General features: G+C 47.7%; 1 protein-coding gene across 1 annotated transcript; it reads right to left on the bottom strand.

Annotated features, from left to right (window-relative positions):
* Window positions 1-1,817: 1,817 nt before the first annotated feature.
* On the bottom strand, window positions 1,818-22,418 carry LOC144167188 (longicornsin-like). Its single transcript, XM_077696537.1, has 3 exons — window positions 22,341-22,418; window positions 11,076-11,120; window positions 1,818-2,005 (listed from the first exon to the last, which is right to left on the bottom strand). The coding sequence occupies exons 1-3, from the start codon at window positions 22,381-22,383 to the stop codon at window positions 1,854-1,856; spliced, it is 240 nt and encodes a 79-aa protein (XP_077552663.1). The 5' UTR covers window positions 22,384-22,418; the 3' UTR covers window positions 1,818-1,853.
* Between the last annotated feature and the right edge of the window lie 2,983 nt (window positions 22,419-25,401).

The raw sequence follows: 25,401 nt of genomic DNA, 5'->3' as shown, positions 1-25,401 counted from the left end.
CTCGCTCCCTGAGGCCGGCGCGTGTATGAGCCACTTGGGGTTATATATGGGTAAATTGTGTCATGGTTCTATGAAGGGGAAGGATGGTGTGTGCACCTGAACATCTCTTAGTGATTATGTCCTAAAATTAGCGAAGGGTGGACAGTCGGTGTGTGTTTATTGGAGATGTAGATGGTGGCATCTAAGAGTAGGAAGCTCATAGCTTTTGTAATGCATTTCATAAGGGTTAGAAGCAGCGACTGGGGCGCAGGCTGGGTTGGCAACTTGCAAATGTTCTTGAGGGGCGTTAAGCGCTTGCTATAGGATATCCGGCTTGTCCCCAGTGAAGCTAACCCAGATCCAGAGCGTCAAGTTGTCTGCAGAGAATGCTGATGTGTAGGAGCGATATCTGCAGTGCAGGATGGTTCTTCATGGCCAAGTTGAAAAGCAGCGGTAAAACTACTTATTACTGAAAGATGCGCTTTATCCATTCTATGTATATTACTCATCTTAAACAACCACTCGACTGGGCGGAAACATTTAGGAAAAAATTAATCCTTTGCGGGACACTCGATGCAATGTCCTTAAATGTATTGAACTTGTATTTTGTTTGCGTGCCCGCGTTCTGCATCAGCAAGATAGCATTCCGACATCAAGCCAGTGAAGACGTTACCGGACCGGAACCGTGAGGGTAAAATGGAAATTCATAGATAAAAACCTTATCATCGGCAACCACGGCTATGGTGGGTCTACACTACGGGTATGTCAGGCGGCGTAGTCAGATTTTACAGCGTCAATTTGTATGAAGTGAGGGTCGACCTAATGATTCCCCATTTAACCAGCGATGTATGCCATTCTGAAAACAACCAGACAAATGACTTCGCTGCAACCAGAAAAGAAATGGTTCACCATGACGACTTTGTTACTGTCAAATGCTGCACAAAATCCATTCGTTTCCGGGCTCACTTTTAGTACTGCACCTACTTTTTTACTCAGTCACAGCACTGTACCATTTCCGGTAGCAACTTCGCTTCTCACTAAGAGAAATATCATTTTAACAATTCCTACAAGTGCAAATCATGTGACTTTCCTGTTTTAAATGGGCTCCGATTTTTTCACAAATTTGGCAGGTACTGTACAGTGCGGTCCACTGTTAAAGGAAACTGGCGAGCGCGCGGCTGATGCTCTCCGCGAAGCGCTGGTGCCGAGATGTGGCGAGAATCCGAGACAGCCGGTGTATGCGCACCCACCCCATCAGGCAGGAGGAGCCTCACTGTCGTCTGCTACGGTGCTTGGCCGTTCCGCTCAGCATCCTTCGAGGGCGAAATTCTTCAGCTATCGCAAGCTGAGCGGCACGGCGGTGCGCCGTAGCAGACGACTGGAAGGCTACTGTCGCCTCATGCAGTCACTGCGCATGCGCCGGCTGCCTCTGATTCTTGCCACATACCGACGCCGGCGCTTCGCAGAGCGCATCAGCCGCGCTCTCACCTGTTCTCGTTAACAGTGGACCGCACTGTACAGCCGGTAAAAGGCTTGTCTATAACACAGCTTTCGTACTCTCAGCCCTCTCCAGCCCCGCCGGAGCGGGATTTGAATAAAACTACTGCGGAATTGTGAAGTCTTAGCCCTTCGCTTTTGCCTCCGACATGTTTAGAACGAGTATGTTTCGGCAGTTTTTGGATGTAGCTGTTTGAAGTTGAAATCGCTGTTATAGACAAGCGTTTTACCGACTGTACAGTATACATTGCATTGACTGCCATTTCTATCCGCGCATCTTGTGGAGAATCCCAGGCAGTAAATGCAATATCAGCGTAGGAAGAGATAGATCCGGACTGGACGCAAGGGTTTATTCCTCCAAGCCACGGTGTTCGCGCTTATCCCATGATGAACGGGGGCCTTCGTATCGGAATGTGCGTGTCGCACATGCATCGGAAGCCTTGGCAGTAGCCCGTGCTGCCCGGGTACATCCGTGCACACCGTCTCATGCACACGAAGATCATTCCCCGGGCACAACCGAAGTCACGTCCTGCAAAGGGAAGAAAAGGCGGTCAAAATCAGTTCTGGGACAATTGCTAACGTCGCTGCGTAGTACTTCAGGAATTTACCGAACGTGTAGTATCTCATTTACGAGTTTGCTGGTCACATACGCTTCGATTTTTCGCTACTCTGGATTAGATTTCTCGATTCTTTGCTGCAGAAAGGAGGTGTTGCCCATGTAAATGTAGAACTAAACGTGATCGTACAGCGCTTCTTGCAGTTTTGCGACAAGCTGGACTCTTTTCTCCGTGTGGTATTACAGCTCCTTGATGCCGCGAATTTATCCAGGTGGTCCGCCGCTCCAGAATGCCTTAACCATGGTCTGAACCAGACTGGTTTCTACAAACTGGTCGCCTCTGCAGTCGTAACCTTGGAGGAGCAGTTTCCGCTAAGCCATGAAGGCGTTACTGGGACATCCTGGCGAAAGTCCTTCCTCCTCCTCTATACCGGCTACCTCCCACACGTGCGCCAGGCACGAGCGTATTGAGACATGCGCGAGCCCTTCTTGTGCTTACCGCGTCGAAAGATGCCGTCTTTCGTTTTTAAGCTGGAGTGCGGAGTGCTGCCAGTTATGGCGCAGTAGGACTCGTGCGACTACAGTACAGGATGCACCTTGTGCGGTGAAACGGAGACGACTAAACACGTCTTCGGGGCATGCTGCACTGCTTACTGCTTTTCAGACGAGATCGAAACTTTCTTTGGCACGCGTGGTCGAGCCTCAGGTACCTAAGTGCGGAAGCGGAATGTCCGTCCTTCGCGATTGCTTTCATGCTGGGCCTCCACTCACTCTGGAGGGCACGGGTAGACGCAGTTGAGCGCACTGTGAGCCCAAAACGCGCCTCACGGCACTCCGTTCAAAAAGCCAACTGGACGACGAGTGTGCCAGAGGAACCCAAATCGGACGAAGCACTGCGCGAAGTGCTGGGGCAAGGTGGCCGGGCGGCGATTTCCTTTGATACAGAGGAGGGCACCCGCCGAGACAAACACGTGTTTGTCTCACCCACTTATTGCTAGTAGCGTATACGTTTCACAGGATGAGTGGTCCTTGAAGGCATTTGCGCTAATTACTGCATGGGGCAGTATTCAGCATCTCTAGCTCGTTTTTGGTCCTTCTCGTCAAGTCGTTTTGTGTTTTGCATAACGCGGAGTCAAAACTTGCCAATGGCGTGTTTTTCTAGATGTGCTGTGAGATATGTTCCCATACTACAAGCTTGTTATTGCTTGTAACCGAGGTCATTTCTATATATTTTTGGGTCAGCACGCCCATGTGTGACAACGTAGTGACCCTCGGCTGTGCTCTCGTGCCAGCATGGGAACTGTACCCGTATGTATTTGTGTAAAGTTACTGTTGGACAGAAAGTGCCTCGGTAGCGCGATGGGATAAATATTAGCTTCGTAACGCGAGGGACCCTGGTTCGATCACAAGGGGAAGCGGTTTTATTTTCGAGGCCTCCGTTTGGCTGCGTGGCGCCGTGACAGCGGACGAGCTAAGTCAACAAGCCGGGCCCTTAAAGTGCTCGGCACTTGAAATCTTGCAGTGCCTTGGTTATGTGCTTTTTCTTGAACACTGTTCGTCAGTGCCCGCACCTCTTTGCAATGCTGTTAAGCCCTAAGGGTGCAATAAATGAAATGAAATGGAAGGCGTAGCTCGCCGCCATCCCACGAACACTACGGCTTAGACATGGCTACTTTTAATTGCGCTTCTGCCCCTTGCCCTTATTATTATTATTATTATTATTATTATTATTATTATTATTATTATTATTATTATTATTATTATTATTATTATTATTATTATTATTAGCTGATATGGTGACCTTTCTGCGTTTCTCCGTTCAATAAAACGTCCCTGTGTCTCTCTTCCTCCGGGTGCATTATTATTCCACGCGTGAAGGCGATGTCAAGTTCTCAGCACTTCTGCAATGGGCCTCACGGTGCGAGTGCTACACTCGGGTTGCAAGCATCAATGTGTTTCCACGCGACGCATTAAAAAATTAATTCAGTTTCACTCAACGTGAAAGAATTCGGAATCCGCAGTGATTCGCCAGAGGGCATGGGGTGACTTTGTCCGATTATTGCTGCCACACCTTACGCTCTTCCCATGACTGCCTCACGATTCTCGATGAATTGAACAGAGGTTTCGTACAATGCAATTCGAATTTCCCGCCTTCGAAGTTCTCGCGCGCCCTCTGCCTGGAACAGTACAAGGGGGAATTCTGTTTTCTTACTGCGAAGCAGTATACCTCGAACCAGCCAAGGAAATTTTCGTGTACGCGTCAGCAGAAAACTCCCACGCTACTACTGGCTACACAAACAAACCACCGGCACCACAGGGCGACGAAGACAAGCGGAGCGAGAGCCAGTCATCTTTCCGACTAAGCTTCGTCCATACGTGGAGACGGGGGAGACAGACGGTGGTTTGCATTCAGCGTCTGAGGAGGAGCAGGGCGCTTTTTGGAGGCGACACATGAAACCAGAGTGAGGGAGAGGCAGACACATGCGAGACACATGTCGCTATAGCCGCGTGTGCCGCCCTGCTCCTCACCTTTCGAAAGATGCTCCTTTCCGTTTTGTTTCTGCCGACGCTGCTGCGTTGGGACGCCGCCTCCACCCCCCCCCCCCCCCCCCCCCCCGCCCCCAGAATCGCAGGTAACGACTGGCAGATTCTCTAGTTTCAGACTCTCTAGAGCCACGTGTGTGAATTCAAGTGACGCCGCATCGGTAATCGTTGTGGGCGTCGTTTACAGCTTCGCAGTCCAACCACCTTCACCGCGGCGTGGAGTGGAGCCAATTTTAACAGCGGAGCTGTTATTACTGACCGTAAGGTCGGGATTAGTGTGCACTGAAAACTCCCCGCGAGGAACGTCCTCGAGTAGGCGTCGCTCGCGCAGCTGTCGCATTACCCACTCTACAACGGAAAGACACGTGATAGCGGCCGCCGCAACACTCGAGAGGAGCGTGCGCATGCGCTCAGTGCTCGCATCGTCGTGCAAGTGCGCTCACTATCGTACCAGAGACCTCGCGCGAAACGTCTTCGCAGTTCTCGGCATGGCCCGACCGCGGATAGTTCGCATGGCCAAGGAAGAGACCGCGAACCGAAAGGGAGGGCGTGCTACTGAAACTATGTGCCCATCAATGCTCACCTACGGCAGCTTCGCGATTCAAATCTTGCGCATGAGTGAAAGCTTCGCAAGATTTTTTTGTGCTTGCTTTCATCTCGCACGTGCCAGAACCTTACTGCGCAGTTTCGAAAGCGTCGGTTTTTGTATTCCGTGACCACTTTTTTCGCTTACTATCGTAAAAACTAACCGAAAGAGCGTTCCTAACTAAATGAGCGCGGGGGCTGCCGGTTAACTACGCATATTTTGCCTTAAATGTACCGGCAGTTTTCTTTGCGCTAAATAATGGGGACATGTGTGACAAGTTCGAGCGGTTCAGGAGTGTCGAATGGTATGACCGACATAAACTGCTTGTTGTAGTATGTTGTTAACTTTTGGCTGGAAGGCTGAGTTGAGGGACAAGCGGGTATCTTTTCGAAGCTTCTGCTTAGGTGCGTGATGCAGCGTGATACCGTGAGAGAGGACGAGCCACGACTAGAAGGCGGGCTCCTAAAGTGCTCTGCACCTAATAACTTTATTTGCCCAGGAGTAGCGAGCTTTGATCTCGATGTGCAGCGTTAGTCAGCTTGAAGAGTTTGGTTTCTGGCAGCTTGTGCGGCCATCTGAGAATGTGCGAAAAAATAAAGCCGTTTCACTCAGTGAACGCTGTCGGAAGTGCAGAGCAGTGATTATCCATTATGGGCTGTAGCGCCGTTATCCGCTCACTGCTACCACCCAGCACGCTCTTCGCCTCTTCTCTCACTTCCCTCTTGATGAATTGAACGGAGGTTTGTCCAATGCAATTCAAATTTTCCGCCTTCGCAGTGCTCGCACGCCCCTCCCTGGAACAGCGTGAGCGGAAGTCCGGCCTCAGCGGCTGAAGCGGATGTCAATCATCTCTTGTGGACGTGCACAGGAACCAGAACAGCTCGGGACAGTGCGCTAAGAGTGGTTGGTCTTTGGTGGGATAAACCGGGGACTTGAACTGGTGGGTGCACGAAGACCGCTACTGCAGGTCGCTGCTGAACTTTTTACACGAGACCGGACTCGATGCTTACCTTTAAACTTGTACAGGGTCACCAATTTCTTGACTACCTGTGCTTTTGTACCCCTTCTCTTTATTCTACCTAATGTCTTATTTTTTATTTATATGCCGCATGGCAAAAATGCGAATTAAAATAAGAGCGCGAGTTCTGTGCTTTTTGTGCTTGCTTTCATCTCGCACGTTCTGGAGCCTTATTGCGCAGTGTGGAACGCATCGCTGTTGGCGGCCACTTTTTTCGCTTACTGTCGTAAAAACCAACCCAAGGGGCGTTCTTAACTGAATGAACGCGGGAGCTGCCGGTTATATACACAGATTTTGCCTGAAATGCACCTGCAGTTTTCTTTGCGATAAACAACGGCGAGATGTATGACAACCACCAGCGGTTCAGGAGTTTCGAAGCGTTATGGCTCTATAACTGTCATAATGGTCAGCGCAGACGAAAATTAGACAAGAAGAGTAAAGATGACACAGGCGCTCTCTAGCAACTGAACTTTTATTAGAAAAAGCACTTGTTATATAAGAAAAAAAAATCAGTTTAAAAACCACAAACGGCTCAAAAAAACTTATGTCACGCAACCACTGAAACACCCGACTTTTGTCTAGGAAGACAACCTCATTGTAAGGCTGTATGGTTCTGTCAACTTTTGACAGAGCCTTACAGCTTACAGTTGACAGAAACTTACTTGATATCGAAGGGCCCGCACGACATCTTTAGATATGTGGATGACTATTTGGTGTTTGTGGAACGTGTTAATTTTACCCGGTCTATGATCGAGGTTTTGAAAATGCTCAAAGGGGCGAAGGCCTTACTTTCTCGTGTGAAGTTCCACGAAATGATGTGCTACAATTCCTAGATTTGTCTCTGAAGCCTCCGAAGGATCATGTTTGCGGGTCATATTCCCCTGATCTGTAAAACCCTTGTTAAATTTTCATTCTGCACATTCTAAGATTGTCAGAAACGGGTTGGCCACTTCGTGTCTCGGCTCAGCGCTAAAGAAATCCTGTGCTCATGTTGTGCACGAAAGTTTTTCGCGCCAAATTGCCAGATTGGAAGCGGTACGTTTCCCGCGCTTGTCTCTTGCTTTCGTGTCGCAACGATTGCTGAACCGGCGGAAACAAGAACAAATCTCTGGCCAGTATGCAGCGGCAACGCTCCCAGATAGGCGAAGAAAAATCGCTGTTATTCCGTATCTGCATTCTGTCCGCACCGCATGAAAAAGATTGCCAGCCAATATGACGTCAATGTCGTCTTTCATGCAGGGAAGAAGCTGGCGAGCGTGTCTGCCGGTATTTATAGAAGGTTGCAAGAAGGAGGAGCAACTAGTGGTGGTGAAAGCTGCACCATAAAGCCCGAAAAACGTTTCACCAACTGCGTTTCTGGAGTAGTGTACTCTATTCCGCTGCTTCCCTGCGGTGACAAGTATATCGGGCGGACGGGACGATGCCTAAACGTCCGCCAAAGAGAACACGCGCTTCACTGAATGGCGTTCTATCCTCGCACTTGTTCCGCCAATGCAGAGTGAGGCTGCGCTCAGTAGTTTAATCGGACAGTCGTGATGATGAAAAGGAAAATCCAGCGCACGCGGGAAATAGCCGAAGCTTAAAAGGTTTTAAAGAGCGTAGACACGTGCGTGAGCCATGCGTCAATTTCGCTTACAGATGATGAGGTTGTCTTCCTAGACAAGTCGGGTGTTTAAGTAGTTGCGTGACATAAGTTTTTTTGAGCTGTTTGTTGTTTCTTAATCTTCATTTTTTGCCGATATAACAAGTGCTTTTTCTAATAAAAGTTCAGTTGCTAGAGATCGCTTGTGTCATCCTTACTCTTCTTGTCCGATTTTCGTCTGCGCTGACCATTTTGAATGCACTACAACTCGCCCAATTCGCTACCTTATTATGGCTCTATAAACTGCTTCTCTTTTAAGTGCAGAACACTTTGGGGTCCCGCCTTTTCATCGTAGCTCGTTCGCCGCCACGCTGTCTACCCACCGCTGCAATCAGGCGCCGTAGCGACGTAACGTACCCAGAACCGCATGACGTAGCGGCGTAACGGACCCGAACGGAGGATTCGAAAAACAAGGGGTTTTATATCCGCTCGAAACTCCTGTACCGCTGGTGCTTGTCATACATCTTCCCGTTGCTTAGCGCAAAGAAAGCTGCAGGTACATTTGAGGCAAAATCTGTGTAAATAACCGGAAGCCTCCCTGTCCATTTAGTTACAAACTCCTGTTGGGTTGGTTTTTACGATAGTAAGCGAACAAAGTGGCTGCCAAGAACGACGCGTTCCAAACTGCACAGTAAGGCTCTGGCGCGTGCGAAATGGAAGCAAGCACAAAAGGAACAAACTGCCGCTCGCGCTACTCCAGGCGGGGGGCGGGCTAGCACTGCGGAGGCGGGAAATTTGAATTGCATTGGACAAAAGAACTCTGTTCAGATTCAAGAGAGGAGGGCGACAGGGAGGCGAAGGACGTGATGGGTGGTAGCAATAAGCGGACAGCGAGACCACAGCCCCTCTGGCGAATCATTGTTCTTGACAGCTACCATTCAAATCATTGACAGCTACCACGTCGAGTGAAACGGCTTTAATTTTTTTCTGTCTATGCGAAATTCAGATTATGCTGGCCCAGATTCCTGCCACAAGGCCTACAGTTTACCACAGTGGATGAACTTTCGACAATAAAATAGCTTTGCGTACGCTGCGACTGTATCGAACTTTAAAAGTACTTTTTAGTATGTTTACGTATACGTTTTTTTTCGTATTTGCATTGTGTAAGCTTTTACTTTATAACCTGTTAACACGTCTTTGAAGCTGCGTTATATTATGCCTTATTGTTTGCAGTGCAGAGTTTGTAGGAGGAAAGCCTGGCTTCTTATTTTTGCTATTTGCGTGGCTATGCTGCTTTCATTCTGCCTAACTATAAATGTATAATTGGTTTTAGGGCCCTCAATCATATGGCTGCTTACTGCGAAACTGTAAAGGATACATTCATAATTTGTTCCAGCACAGAACGTCTTCAAGGATTAAACCCTGTTCCAGCGAATGTAAAATATGCTGAAACAGGGGAGATGTCTTTCGCTTGTGTGCACTCGAACTGTTCGCGGAAACCGGCCGCTAAACTTCAGTAGCGGTAGGCTCCCTCCCACCCTGCACCCTAGCGGAAGGGAGAGGAACCGCCCGGAGAAACCGTTGTGCCCTCTATCGGTTGGTCTGGGAAGCCACCGGCGGCCTCGCAGGAGCCCGTTCCCAGACCCACCGATACTGGGCGCAGGGGTTCCCTCGCCGCCGGGCTTGGAAACCTGCTGCTACCTTTGCGTGACACACGAACAACAAAGCAGACTCACGAAAAGTCTCGACCTGCAACGGCTGCGCTGTAAAAACTGCCCGGATTTTCTTCACTACGATGAACAATAAAATTGGACGACCAACAACGCCAGACACAAAATTGAACTAAAAATTTCACTTGCGCGAATACAGTTAGTCACGCCAAACGTCATGTTTGCATAACGTTGAAGGAGTACTGGCACGAAAGAACACGAAAGCGAGCGACCCAGGTTCTATACCGACCAGGGGAAGCGGTGATCCTTCAGAAGCCTGTGTTTGGGTGCGCGACAACGCGTTACGCGTTACTACGGTGGTGGCTATATACCGTGACCCTGGACGTGCTACGACGACAAGCCGGACACCTAAAGCGCTCCGCATTTAAAAAATCCACAATTTTCCGCATTCCATCCCCGTAGCAGCGACCGCGTGCGCAGTGAAGTGTTCGAGACGCCGCCGGGGTTCAAGGAGTCCTGGCTGCCTCCTAAAAGGGGGAAGAGGACCGAGGAGGATCTCCAACCTCTTCCTTTTCCCACCGGGCACACAATAAAGTTGTCCTCTCTCTCTCTCTCTTTCGAGGTGCCGTCCGAGCCAGAGCTAAACGAATAGGACGTACTTAACGGTGAGTTTCCAAATTACGACTTAGCGTGGTTTGTCAGCTCCGGTAGCCTCACGAAGAAAGCACGTGCATTACGGCGGGTACAAACTGCATGCGGTATAGAATGGTAGCCGCTTTAACTTCTGCCCGTGTTCCCTTGACGTGTTCCGCAGTGATTATGTTAGGCAAATCAGTTTTCAGGACCCCGAAAGCGTGAGGCCAACACCATGTCTTGCTTTCTTGCAGCTGCGTCGTTTTACCTCTCTTTTTACTCGCGCTTACATGCAAGTGAAATAGTTGTTACCTTCTTACTTTTTACGCGTGCTTAGAAACTTTTCAAGAACGTTCGCGGTGGTAGCTTACGTCGTATTTGGCAATCTAAGGGTAGCCTATTCTATGACAGTTAGTGATAAATGTTTCCTATTGAAAGGGCTGCCAAGCGGCCAATCTTCTTTACGCATAACTAAAAACAGCGTGTCACGGGTAAACTATTCGCATGCACCTTTGCGAAATGGAAGCTATACCGCAGAGAAGCTATTTAAAATGTTCTGAATAAAAAAAAAAAACCCAATCAAAAAACATTTACATTGAATTTCGGATTACATGTGATGATGTATTCGCAGCTAGGAGCTCGCGAGGAAGTTTTTCGTGCACTGTTCTTCATAGCCGCTGAAACATTCACCGGGGTGGCTCAATGGCTAAGATGTTCTGCTGGCGGCAGAAAAGGGAAGCACCGTTGTGTCGAGATTTTGGTGCATAAAAAATCCTAGCACTGGGGTCTTTTAGGTATATTAATAATAAATAATACAATGACCACGTGGTCTACATTAGTACGGAACCCTAAACTACGGCTCCCCTTATAGTCTACGTCCCGCTTTGCTGCCTGAATCCCTAAATTTTGTTTTGTGCTGGTCAAGAATAAGTGAGTGCCACCGCATGGTGCACTGCTCGCTGTGACGTTTGTTGTAATCAAAATTGAAAATACCACTTTCAGGAACTTACGTGCTCGATGATGAGCAGCTTCCTCTGCTACGGCCACAATGGTCACTGGAATAGACAGTACCAATAATGCTTGTATTATCTAGCAAGATACATTTTCTATGTCAGGTACCTAAAACAGCCTCGTGCTCAAGGTATTAGTGTAGACTGCATAGAGAGACAAGACGCCACCAAAAGAACAAACCGGAACCACAATTACAAGGAAATAAACTGAACACCACAAAGCATAAACATTGTCAGACGTTGTTGTTGAAGTTGAAGTGATCGCCGAGAAAAATGTCAGCGCCCGAGTTCCCGAGGCGCTGTGGGACACAAAAGCATTTAGGCTCCGAACGAACCCACTGCCCCATATATAACACACGGCTATTATTGAGGCTTTTTCTTAGGAGCACAAAATGTCTGGAGGTAGGGTGTTTGCGTAGAATAGCTACAGCCGTAATTTCACCGGAGCATGACAGAATAAAGTTTTTCTACATCTCCCATGACATGTTCAGCAAGTCTATTTTGAAGAAAACACTTTACTGTCTATTAAAGATGATAGTCTTTCTTGGGCTACTTAAACCCAGGAATTTTGGTCTGTCTGTATGTTTGTTTGTCTGTGTGTGTGACCCGATTCAGCCACTCGGCCAAAGTAAATCAAGGCGTGCGCAATAGTCTTACACAGTCACAGCTAAATCTTGCCCGTCTAAGTCTGGTGTAATTTTCATACTTGTCAACATTGTTGAACAAAAACAAGACATTACGCAAATATAAGACAACAAAATATTACACAAGTGATATTTGCAGTGTTCTTTTATAAGGAATCATAGATGCTTGATTTTTGCGAAATGAAATACTACATCCACTGCAGAAAAAAATTCACTCCGCTGTCGCCTGCTGTCGCTCGCGCCACTATAGCTTCTGGCGACATTTTAAGAAATCAACCGGCAACAGTTACGAGCGGTTCCACTAGATAGGCTCAACGTTCTGCTTGGAACGCACGTGGACTAGCGAAACGCGGTACTATAAGCATTGAAGTAGGGCGCCTCAATTCACGCGCGTCTCCGCCGTACGGCAGCGCTGGCATCGAGGCATCCGGCGTGGAGGAGTGGAACGCGGTAAATTTAAACCGACTTGAGCAAAACTTTAGCGATTTTACCTTGAGAGGAGCGCGACGCCAGAGGAACAGCATGAGAGGTGAGCGGGAAAGTGAAGGGAGGCATTTACTTGGCAAATGTCGGCAAAGACTATCGTCTTTGTCGACATTTGCAACAAAGGAACAGATAAGCGGCCAATTTTTTTATGGGTTAAACTATGAGTTGGGAACGTAAACTGTTATGAATTGGGCGCGCCGCGTGGCACCTGAACGTGATGGGACGTGGGAAGGACAGGTGAACACCAAGCGCGCATAACCCTGATTCTAATGAAGCTGAGGTATATTTGACACTCAGCTTGCTGACGTAATTGGCGCCGTAAGACGAAAGAAATGATAGCTAACAAAGAGAAGCAAACCTCGTACAGCAAAAAGGAAGCCGATCGAAATGATTGGCCATGAAGGAGCAAGAAAGAAAAGCGAACATAGAGAAGCAAAGTACGATGCAGCAGCAAATAATTTGCAATAAATAAAGTCTGATTTTAGCCTTCAACGCACGTAAGCAGAGTTAAGTGTGCCGAAGAATTTTTTTCCAGAAAATCTTTAACGCCAAATGTTATTATTCAGTACTCCAACCCCTTTGTGCAAGTAGAGGTCGCGAAACTTTCGTTGAACCTAAGCTAAAACACGCGTGTAGCGCACAGGCTAACAATGCATGCGTCAAATCATAAAGTAGAAATGGAAGCTTCGAGGGCGACACCTCTCGGTCAAAATTGGTCAAAATCGGTTACGTACAGAGGTCAAATCGCCGATATCATAGCGTTACGCCATATATTCCCGCGTTGTTACACAAATGGAGGTAACCCCACTGAAGGTATGCGCTTCTTGGTGGTTACGTAACACTGTATGTGCATTGAGACTCGCAAAAACCAAAACATCTCTGGGTAGGCATCAGCCAGTACACTTTCGCGAGCATGTAACACTGTCTGAGTCTTTGGAGTCGCACGAAAAGAAAAATGTGGGCGAGCTTCTGTTTGTTAAGGCCCGTAGCCCTAAAATCAAGTTAAAGGAGACATGAAGGCAACATACAACTTTGGTCAGTTTGAAAGAAGAAGGCTTTAATAGCTCACTGCGCTCCATTCGAGCCTCGAAAAACGTTTTTAATAAAAAAAATACCCCCTCAAATATTAACTTATAAACTTCGCGCCATAGTGGCGTAATATGGGCAGGACTGACGTATTATGGCCGGGACTAAATCATTTCTACTAGTGTTTTAGCTACGCGTTAGCATTGAAATGATACGATAAACCAGAAGTACAGGACCCGGTACAATCTCCCAGTCAGGTTTTGGTGGTAGCTTAGTTCGGCGGGAGCTAATCGCGAAAACAAGATTCAGTAATATCGTAGATGCATCGCCCGAAAATAGCTGTGGATTTGCCACTGTTGAATATTTTTTTATTGAATGTCTCGATTATGCCTTTAAAATTTGCGATAAAATTGATATGGCGGTTATCGGGGCGAAACAGTCTTTTGAAAGAACCGAACTTCTATTTTTATTCATGGCTACTTCAACGTCACAGCAAGCTACAACAAACTCATGGTACGTCAAGCTACGGGTAACTGTTACGTCGTTATGTCTTGGACTTTTGCTGCGGTATTTTTTAGTTTTGCGAATAAATTGGTGCGGGATATTCTTGGGAGTTCATACGCAAGCGTGTTTTGTGTAGACGAACATATTTTGCCTGATATTGCTAAGAATTCCATCGCTGCGTACAGCACTATGGCCTAGCTTGTTGGTGCGTGTTAGGTGGCTGGGCGACGATCGCGCGGCGCGTGCTTGATGCACTCTCCGATTTCTACTTACGCTGCCAATCCACAGGCATCGCAATCAGCACAGTCTTTTTCTTGTATTTTATTTAAGCGATGCAGGTGCTACTGAACGCTACGCAGAAACATGCGTTTAAAATTAGGCTTGGGACGCCGCAGTAGCCCAGTTGTTCACTCAACGGCATTTTAATTCGGGCAGCGACATTTACTGGTGGGCCCCTTGCATCACCTCGTCGGTACTGCACCTTCCGCCATTAAAAAGTTAAGTTCAACTCGCAGACGTATGTTTGTGGGGGCGTATAATTCCATAACTACGGCCCTTTGGAGGTGTAAGCATGTACAACAACTGTTATGCGCACATTATTTCGGCTCCTCTCACAAGGCGAACTTAGTACAAACCATTTTATGATCGCCCACAATTATGCGGTGCATAGCTGTGATGTAACTGAGTCGTGGCTAGTCACAGTTGGATTTCTTAGCGGTGTGAATACTTTTGTGAAACTCGCCTTTGCTCGTCTTCTCATTGATCTCGCCGTAGTGTTAGCCATACTAATTTTCAAAATATTCCCCAAGGTTTTTTTCTTTTTTTGAGGCTCTCCTTTTTAATTATCACACTTTCCCTCGGTTTATACAAGATATTTTTGAGCTGGTTAGAAAAACATTGATGCGCCTCTTTCATACAATGTTGATCAGAGTACACAAAGTATATATTCGAAATACCGAATTCTCCTGAGTACAACCATCTTAAAAAGGCATCGTACGATTCTAGACAGGCTGCAGAGTTATGCCACTGTATAAAAAAGAAGCAATTATCTTTTCGCTTGAATGCATGCACTCTCGTGTCACTCCAGTGTTCCTTGAAGCTTCTTTGAGAATATTATTTATGACAAAGAAACGTCACATATATTTCAAAAACCGCAGCTGCTGCGGCTTCTTTGAGTAACTCTACTAGTACTTCTAAAAGTTGCACACTTTCAAACAGAACAAAAAGAAAGCTGCGAGGTGAACGTGCTGAACACTAAGCTGTCGTCCCTTAGGCAGGCACCTGGAATGTGAAAAAAATGTCCGCTTCGAAAAGAAGCGCAATATTGCACACTTTCGCTCGAGCGCCCAGAAAGGAGCACACGTTTTTGGTGCCCGAGGTGACTGGGGAATATTATATGTATGGCACCGTGAGAAGTCCCTGATAAGGGCCTGTTTCCCACAGGAGCAAAGGCTACGTGCGAGATTAATGAGTCCACGCAGCTGCCTCCGTGCGTAAACCGCCCACATGTTTTCCAGCAGGCGACCGCACCGGCGTGCTCACCCGTGCTGTAGCGGAAGCGTCGTAATCTAGCAGAGCTTTTCGCAAACGGAGGTGTGTACGGAAGTCTTACGGGCAGAGTAAATAGCTTTACTCAGGCTTCTAGGAGGGAGGCATTGCTAGCACGACTTTTTCGAACCTGCCGCACAGCTTGAGATTCGTGAAATTCCAAACAATGAAAATTACCAACAATGGCCAAACGACGATGGCTGATCTACACGATCCAAATGGAGTCACCTCCATGAGTTTTCACCCTTTTGATGTTCCCAAAAAAATGTGTGCGGCCAATTTGTAGAACCTGACCTTTATTGCAGCATCAGGTCATCAGTGGAAGCTTTGTTTCAAAGCTGTAGAGTGTCGCAAGGACGAAACCGTAAAACTACAGAAAGTTTGGCGATACTACGTGTTTATTTGTCAAATTTGAAAAAAAAGCGTGCTTAATGCCGTTAAAGCATTGTCTCTGCATTCATAAGCAGCCTTGTAATATTTCCTGCAAAGCCTATGCATTTTCAGCGAAACCAAATCAACAATTACTTTCAGGAACGTGATGCAGCAGGGATCCGACATTCACGACACAACGTAGGAAGGAAATGGCGAGAGACTCAAATCTGGTGCAGACGACTATAAACTCTTGAAGCATGAGTTTCAAGACCGTTAACCGTTAAATATGAAATGTACCAGACGAATATCTGACGAAGATGGCTGTGGGCTTTTTTGAATGGTTAAAAAGTGCACAAGGAAGGGGGGACAGACAGAAAGAACGCCACCGAGCGCTTTTGGTGTGTTCCTGGTTCCTCGCGCACATTTTAACTATTCGATATGTACCAACTAGCCCAATTTTTGATGAACGCTTTTGGCATGACAAGGATGTCGCTGGACTTCAAGTGTCAACACCTCATTTTCAGAAATAAATGGTGCATCCACATAGAAAACATGTCATGCTTTGTGGTTTTCCTCGAATGGTACAGTGGGGGCAACGCGGTCGCTTATAATCGGGGTTTTGAGCACGGGCGTCGGCAATATTTTGTCTTGAAGCGGGCAAGTGCGTTGCGCCGTGCCGGAGGGGCGATGGGGGAAGGGAGGTTGTTAAAATACTATAAACTAAATACCACAGCATCCAAGGGATATCATTAAAGACTCAAGCAAGCTCTTCGCTTCTCTTAAAGCGGCCATGCAGCCAAAAGACAAGTTTGCACCCCTCAAGACAAAATTGATGTGGACGATTATTTGTTGGTGGGTGTGTTGGGGAAGTACCCGTTATTTAGTAAAGATTAGCCATCAGCTTTTTCGAACTTAAACATTTGAACCTAAACATTTTAACATAAATTGAACCGAAACATTTCAGGTTCAATTTTAGGTTGGATAGATGCCGACCTTCGCGTTGAGTAAATATCCCCTCTTCTCAATTTTGTGTACTGCGTCGGTTATTTGTTCCTTGTAACAACGCACATATGCGGAAGTCGGGGTGTTCGGTAACTGCTAAGTTGCCAACGTAGCCTGCAGAAGGGTGATTGCTGCTCCAAGAAATACTACAAAGCGCTCTTACCTAGTCACATGCTACGACCATGTTTCATTCTGTAGCGGAAAAAAAAGTTTACGGCGAAACAATTTTGGCCTTGGAAACTGCTAAATTCGCTGTAATTTATGGTAGAGTAACGCTTCGACAGAGCAAATAATCTCGGCTGGGAGATATCATAGTTCAAATTAGGAAAAAGAAGTGAACTCTGGGTGGCCATCTAGAGAGATAATGGGCCTCTTCGATTATCAGTCCCGGATCGTCTGCGGACTGCCCGAGACGCGATCCGGCGCTCATTTTTCCCATGTATTCCTATGAGGCTTCCGGTCCGAGGGCAGTCCACGGACTGCCCGCGGACCGTCCAGGACTGGTAAATCGAGGAGGCCCACTATGACAACCTGACAACTGGTGGACGACCACCTAGGTAGCCACTGAGTAGCGATAGAGGGGCCGTTAACTTGATGGATGGATGGGTTAAAATTCCGTGGCAAGCAATCGACCCCCGCAACAGAAGGGGGCGGGGGTCGATGAGAGACCTTGGTCCTACAGTGGAGACGAGCAGGGTGAAGATGACGACCATGATGATGGTGATTCTCCTGGCGCAAATACTACGGTGGCAGCAAAGGGCCTCAGCAGCATCACCCAAATTTGCTGAGGCAGGCAAAAAACGTATCAATGCGAAGGCCATGAGGGGAGCGCAGGGAGAGAGTGGAAAACTCCGGCAGAGATGAAGCATAATATTCGCAACATATTGCCAGCCATTTTGTGTTTAAAGTTTGCATTATAGTATCTATACACATGGTTCCACGAGCCGTGAAATCAGAATCGTGCAGAAGTTATGAGCCCACTTGGGGTTCCCATCACCTTGGAGCTGTGCATACCGGACAAAGCAGCGAAGCGTCACCTGATTCCCGCAGTCCAATAGGGTCACTGGGATATCGCTTCTTTGCTACCGACCGCTGACTGAAAGCCACCGGTACCGAAGAAATGTAAGACGCATATCACATGGTCCTCGCCACTGAGTCCTCGGTGCCGCCGGCGAAGTTAGTCTTGCAGCTCGTCGGTCAGCCACCGCACAGTATTCTTCGAGAGGCGGAATGCTTCCGCAGATAGTTCCAACTGGGCAACATGACTTCTTGACCTCCTGTTCCGCCGGCAAGCCAACAACAAGGCGATGACCGGTACATTCATATTAGACCTGCGAAAATCCTCTGCTGCCTACCGCCCTGTCCGAGGAGTCGTGGTTCCACGCAGTAGCCAATCAGGGCTCGCTCAAAACGTACACTTTCATACGGACACGAAACGAACAAAACTTGAGAATACCGCCCCTGGATTAACGACATTTTAACGTTGCAGGCAATACATGCCTGTGGGTATCAGCCACATTCTTCACTGAATCCGTCCAATGTTTATGCACGTAATCTACTGATGCGCGCTAGAATTTGAGTCGTAGAGTGCAACTCTTCTTCATAGCATTAGCTGGTCATGCGAGAAGTGCGTATGCAATAAGCCTGTTCGAGCCAGTAACTCAGCAACGACACCGAACAAGGTTTTTCGGTTGAAATCTCTCTTACATGTCATGTGGTGAGAGCTTTACGGCCATGGTGGTACGCACTATTGGCAAACTCAAGAGCAACAAACGAGGAGCATTTGTGTAGCGATGAGTCACTTGTATACCAACAGAAGTTACTTTTCTCTTTATCCCGAGGTCTTGGCGGCATCCGCAGTACGTTGCGGGAAAAACCCGTGAGTCTCAGGCCGTGGCCTACACAGCTGTAGCACGTTGTTCTGACCCTTCCGTAAGGAGCCGTTAGGAGGCTGTGCTTTATCGTAACCCACTGACTCCCGTCCGACCATCTACGGGGGGAAGTCCCGCATTCTAACAGATCGCCGTGTGCAAAAAACTGTTGCTTGTCCATTCTCATCACAGCGAAGCGGCCCCACCGGTTGTCGCTGCCGTCGCAAACTACTCGGTTTTTCGGGTTTGGTCATCGATGGAGCAACCGAACGACGTAGGCAAATATCTGTCGTGGACCAGCGGAATCCAGCGCCGTTGACTCATTCCTGTCGCCCCATCGGTTTGGATAACTCTACCACCCAGGAAATGCTGACTCCACTTATCGAAGGTCCTGTAGTAAAAGTAAGGGAAGCCAAACGCAGCAAGTTCAGTAGGAGAAGCGTCTTACAGCAAAAAGGTTGGCCTCGCATCTACTTGCCTCACAACAAATGTTGGCGAAAAACGATAGTGCTCCGTCGCCATTGCGACGTAAGATCCCCCTTCTCTTCTCCTCCTACCCCTCTTTCAATTCTCTCTCCCTCTCCCAGTGGTCAATGCAATAAACGTTTGATCACTTCAATTCAATTTCCCGAGTTATTACTGCTCGCGCGCCATCACTTTAAACATTTTTGTTTTTAATAGCTCAAGCCGACATATGTCTTGCTTTATTGTTTGCTTTTAGCTGACCTGTCTCTGACACCGTTCTTATCGCGAGGTTTTTCATTTGTTATCGCGAAAAAGAGCCCACCGTGAGGCCCCGGTAAAAGGAACGCTGCTACTCTCGTACGTACCTTCCCCCCAAATGTACCACAGGTTTCCCTGTGCTGTGAGGCCGCTGATCAGTTCGCACGGAATGTGGTATCATTTGCACCGACAGTGAGTTTCCACCGATCACTGGAACGATTTCAGGCGAGTAGAGTCGACCATTTGAAGTCCTTGGGAGATCCCTATCACCAGCCTTGCTTCACAAAGGCCCTTACGAAAATGGAGGCAACTTTGCTTTACCGCATCCGAGCGGGCTCAGCGAAGAAAACAGCATGACTATTCAAGGTGGGCCTCGTGCGATCGCCTCCATGTTCGTCATGTGCAGTGATAGAGGATGCACGCCAATATGTAATGTGTTGCTCAGACCATGCTGTAGAACGTACGGCAATGCTCTCAGTGATTCAAAAGTTGGCAGCCTCGCACACCACTCTGGACCTCATCGTCTTTCCAAGGGGACATTGGACGCTGCGCAGGCAGGTGTAGCGCCTTCTTAGCTTTTTTCAGGAGACAGAACTAGCAGACTCGTGGTGAAAGCACCCTAACATTGACTAATTATAGGATGAGCTCCGGCGGTGCAATAGCCGGCGTATCCAGCCAGGCCAACCCCGCCTGATCCCACACAACAACCATAACCACCACACCGCCGCTGCTAAATAATGTGGACATCTATGAGCCGCGCCAGAAGTTTTAGTGGTTTGTAACGCGCTTTCAAGTGTTTTCTCCCGGGCGGGTTGAATACAGTGACAGGAAGGCAGAGCAATATTTGCGCGTTTAGGTAGACGAGGAAAGATTAACTTCTTGAAAAACGCAAACCCTTCGAAAGCGCCCCCGCACACCAATTCCCAAGACACGCTCACAGTTCGACGCACTGGCGTAAGCCTCATGCGACGCACAAACAGACAGTGAACCTAAGCAAAACCACGCCTCTACTGCTCACGAAAGACATTGCAACCCAAATTTGTAACCGCGCCAAGTTTCAGTAACCGTTACCTGGAGTTATGTGAGGCGCCACAACAAGCATAGCTGCGAGTGAGGCAGGGCGTGTGACTTCGTAGTACATCCTTTGACTAGACTAGACCCCCTTGCGCCGTTGCCAAACGCGTTAAGGGAAAAAGCAAAACATAAAACAAACACAACAAAAACAAAACAACAAATAGGTAAAATATAAATTATGTGCTTAAAGCACGTTGTATTCCAGATGCCTTAACGACCGCTCGCTCTTTTGTGGAATATGCCCGCCCAACAATCAGTCTTTCGCCTTTCTAGTCTTCAATAAGCCGAAAGCCTTAAGCGACCAATTTTGCAAAAACACCGTTATGGTTGTTGTTGTTTTGCGGTCCAGCCAAGAAAATGGTCGCCGCAATAAGAGTAAATACCATATAAACACATGGGTGATACCATGCGGCTCAAACGCGAGTCTCCACAAAACCAGCCCTATGCGCTTTTACTGAACCGCCTCCGCACGTCGCCATCAGCTATAGAGGAGTCGTTATCGTTACTGTTACTTTATGTGGGGGCAGATAGCGACTTAGAGTATTGGTCAGGAATGGGGAGCTTCGAGGAACTAGCGTGCCCGGTTCCCGAAATTCGCAAAACTGTAAGTTGGGAACCCAAAATTTGGACAATAATGCTTTCCGCGTGGCAGCTGAAAGCGACTTCACTTGAGTAGAAGCTGTTGTTGTTGTCGTCCTTTATTGATTAAGGGAAGGCCATGTGGCCAAAGTAGGGGTAGGGGAAGGAGGGTAAAGGGAGGAGTAGCCCAGTTAAAGAGATGCGTCCATGAAGACCGCACAGGGTTTCCCTTCAGACCGCAGAGGCCAGGCTAAGGTTAAGATCTACCATTATGTGATTTTCACGACCGGAGTAGGCCCCGGTCTACACTAATCTTGACAGACATTCTCTACACCGAACAGCCCAAGGGCTCTGATAAAACTTGGATCTTCAAATGGAGGGTCATCTTCTGAGGCATTGGGAGGCATAGCATTGGTGAGGATAGGCCGGTACAGTGAAAACGCAGAGCAGCGCCAAATTAAGTGGTCAAGGGTGGAGAATACGGTCATCCGGCAGTGGGGACAGTAAGAAGAAAAAAACCGGGTCGAAGTAATTTGCGGCAGAGCAGAAAGAAACGAAAGGCAACGAAGAGACGTTAATACTGTGTAGAAGTAAATGAGAATATCTTTCACAATGGTATCGCCTTCAAATTACGTAGCCAGGAAGTACCTCAATGAATTATTTGGTTGCTCCTTACCGCAAACAAGTTCACAGGGCACATCTGATAGAACTTTTGGGGCGGTTATTAACTTGTGGTCGCTTTACCACTTTGGCGCGCATTTTTGCATTTTTGACTTGGAGCAGTGCTGCGAGACCCATGTCCGGAATCGCCCGCGCAAAGAACGCTAGGAAAGCCACTCCAAAATAAATTTGGTTGTTCAAGACTAGATAAGCAATGTTGTTATCTTGATTTCCTGATAAGTGCAACCTTCCTTGCCCAAGAATACGTTTTGTTTTTGGCGTGTATCGGTCGGTGGTATTTCACAAGCAGTCACGCTTGTTTTGCTGGAGGGGTCAATGACCCATAATCTAGGGCAATATTTCTTCGTTCAGAGTCGTCCAAATTTTCGACTTTGCAAATGAAGAGCTTGGAAGACTGTGGTTGCTGCAGTGTTTAGTGACCTTTTATGGATGGCTCGAGGTGATGACATCTAATGCCGCCTCCGACTTTACGCTTCGCACTGGAGCAAAATGAGTGAGCTTGTTGAGTGAGTTAAGCTTTGACTCTAATTTCCAGTTCACAAGGCTGGGAAAGTTTTACTGCCCACAGGGCGCCTTTAATCCACCTAATACTGCTGGAGAATGAATATTTTAAGCATGCTAAAGCGCTGTTGATTAGGCGACAGAATGATTTTTGGAAAAGATTGTTGTTTACAAGATTTTCGTTATTTAGTATTTCCCGCAGCGAAAGCCATGGCCCGATGGTCGGTGTAGGTTAATGGCCTTTGAAGGCTTACCTGCGGCAAGCAGCAGCAGCAGCAAAAGGGTATGGCCGGCCATCTTCGGAAACGTCTCGGAGCAGTCTCTTCTCGAGCCGTCTGGTACAGCGAATGAGCTGGGGAGATGTTCGCCCACGGAATCCCGACAGCCGCTCCTCCGGATTCTCTGTACGAGCGCTGCCGAGTCACGCGCGTCCGTAGGGACGCACTTCGCAAGTTGCGAGTTTGGTGCTTCGCGTCCGTAATGTGTCAGGCCGGGTGAAATAAACACGCTTGATCGGCGTCAGCCCGCGCGCACTAGGAAGACGTCCCCAAAACGGCAAGTGTTTCGGACCTGCCGCTTCGCCGAGAGAAGGAAGCAGCAGAAGCAAGTCTGAAAGCATTTTGGACGAAAAAAGTGCGGACGAAAAAAGCGCGGAGAAAAGCTTGTTGGCATCGCGTCACAGGTAATTTATAACAAACAAAAATAACAAACGAAGCAGGCGAAGGGTAGGCTGTCAACCTGCTTGATTAAGCGGAGGAAGCATAATTACTGATGGGTAATTTTTTTTCGGCAACTTCTAATGAGGCGTACGGCACGCGCTTGCCGAAATCTGGACAATTAGTTAGCACGGAAGTTTTAAGTACAAGCACGCCGTATTTTAATTCGACGGTCACCTCTCGAAGTCTTAAAAAATCGTAAATTAGGCAACGTTGAGACTGGATGTTTTGTGTTGCGTGGTGTGTGGCCGATTGTGCTCCTCGAGGTTGAAAATGGGGCTAGTCAATTGGTTGTACATATTGCTGAATCGCTCTGATTTAGGACATGATTTAGGATTCGCATCATCCTGTATCTGTGCTTATTTATTCCGGTAAAGTCCTCAATCACCGCCATTCAGCAATATAGTGGTCATGGCTGTCAACGTTGACAACCGAATGGAAACGAAGCAAATGCACTGAAGTAGCCTAGCAAAGCAAATATGTGTACAGTGTATATCGCTGTTGGTCTAATTACCCTTATGGTACTAGTTTACGATTTTCTGCCTGTGGGTCTCGGTCCTCCGAGTAATTTGCTGTGTAAACTACATGATAAAAATATTTGTTTCATGACCAGCTTTCGGGCTAGCCAAACCAATTTTTTAATATAATACTCGCTGTTTATTACTGCTCAATACCGTACATATATTTCAACTGACGGCTGTACAGAAAACTTCAGGGAAAAGGTTCTCCCGTCGTGTCATTACCAACAACGCACTCATCGTAGCTTAAACACTGCGGGGCATTTCGTCTGTCTTGGATTTCTTGGCTTCTTTGTTGGGACCTAGCTCATAGAAATGCGTCTATTGCTGTTTTTCTAACATTTTTAGAAAGACTTTGGAGAAGCAGAGAGACCAATATTTTCAGTGACGGCTACTAAACGCACTTAAAAGTAAGTTCATAACGGCGTTATAATAAAACATGCCGAAATATATATATTTCTAAGACTCACCAAAAATGTCTTGATTGCGACGTCCAAACTAGGCCAGACCCACGACAAACACGCAAAAGAAATCAGATATTACTGAACAGAACAGTTGATGACAATCGTTATTGGCTATAGCATCTTTTGTAGTGCGCAATCAAAATCTAGCGACATTACGTCTAGCCTGCGTTATCCCCAATATTTTGTGTGGCGTTTTCGTGTGACGTCAGGAGGAGATGAGCTGGCAGTTGGCTGCGGTACTGCACGGCTCGCCGACCCTCCGACAGAGTCAGTCGGCCCAGCGTTTAGTCCACAGGCCGCCGACGGGTCGTCGCAATTCGTTCGCTCAGTTGAAACTGAGCCACAACACGTTTGTGAATGGAAGAATGTGCCTTTCTTTTGTTTGTTAGTTTGTACAGTGTCTCAAGCTCCGAGTCCTGGTCGCTCCACACAAGCGCTGCACAAGTGCACATGCGACGCTTCGCTGACTGGTACGCTAGTAGGAAAACCTAAGGCAACTTGAAGGCAGGAGAAGAGTCAGCGAAATCAATATAGGTACTAAAGAAATAAAATCAACTGAAACTTTTACCGCACAGCGCAAACCTAGGGAGCAGGAAGCACTTTCTTGCGCTGGGTGAGCAAGCACAGCGGTCAACAGCACGACCGCACATCTCATCTGCTAACGCTTTTCAGTCTAAGAAATGTAATTGCTAGACGTGAAATATTGTGGAAGGTTGGGGGACGCTTACTGCATGAGCGCTATACAACAAATAGTCACGTAAGGTACTTCAAATGCTAAAAATAAATAAAAGTGTAAACTGATTGGACATTATATACCTTATACATATCCAACCTCGGCAGCGCTGGCTCGGGGCCGAGTGGTCTGAAGTGCTAAGATTGCCACTTTTGCAAGTGGCAACTTCGTATCCCCGAGGGTACATACTTCTTTTTTGTAAGGTGATTTTTTCGTTTGGGGCCAATGTTTTCTAAACTGAGTTCACCTTTTTTTGGGCCATAACGTTCACTCCTCCACGAGCGAGTTCGCAGAACGCGCGCAGGCTGACACTGACGCGCTAGCGAGTTCTCGTTGGCGTGCTGTTTCCACAAGCACCGACTCCTTGCGGGCAGTGGGGACAGGCCAGAATCAGCAGACCCTTGGCTTGGTGCGAACACGCTTTTTACGATACAGGCATGAGCGAGGCAAGCTCCGAATATGCGGGAAAAGCACATGGCATTTGAGCGTCTGTGGTGACGCGGAGGGCGTTTATCCGCTGCGTAGGTCTCGGCTAGTGATTGCTACGATTCCAAGCCGTCCTGGGAGGTTTATCTTAGGCATTTTACAGCCGACAACATGGCAGAAGCGCGGTATGGCGATTATTGAGATATCAAGAATGCCCATCCAACGATGCTGTCGGATGTCAGGCATGTTGTTTTACAGAACCGAAACCGAAAATTGTTTGAATGCTAACCTTGGACCGCGTCCAATCAAGGTGCATCTCCTCCTGTCGTCACAGCCTTTACTTGGTGGGGCCGCCACAGACTGCGCATGGTAGTTTTTCTTATTTCCCGCTTTATAAAATAATCAACCGGATAAACGATGAAAAGTGTGGTAATTTGAGGCAGTCTACGCAGTGCACG

Source organism: Haemaphysalis longicornis, unplaced genomic scaffold (genome assembly GCF_048455015.1).
Source record: "Haemaphysalis longicornis isolate Haplotype H1 unplaced genomic scaffold, Haemaphysalis longicornis Haplotype H1 scaffold_2, whole genome shotgun sequence".
Taxonomy (NCBI): Eukaryota; Metazoa; Arthropoda; class Arachnida; order Ixodida; family Ixodidae; genus Haemaphysalis; species Haemaphysalis longicornis.
This window is presented reverse-complemented; position numbering and strand designations above follow the sequence as displayed.

Coding starts and splice junctions, on each gene's coding strand:
- LOC144167188 (XM_077696537.1), bottom strand. CDS start 22,383: ATGGCCGGCCATACCCTTTTGCTGCTGCTGCTGCTTGCCGCAG. Junction 11,121..22,340: donor GCTGCTGCTGCTTGCCGCAG/GTAAGCCTTCAA, acceptor TGTCTATTCCAG/TGACCATTGTGGCCGTAGCA. Junction 2,006..11,075: donor AGCTGCTCATCATCGAGCAC/GTAAGTTCCTGA, acceptor TTCCCTTTGCAG/GACGTGACTTCGGTTGTGCC.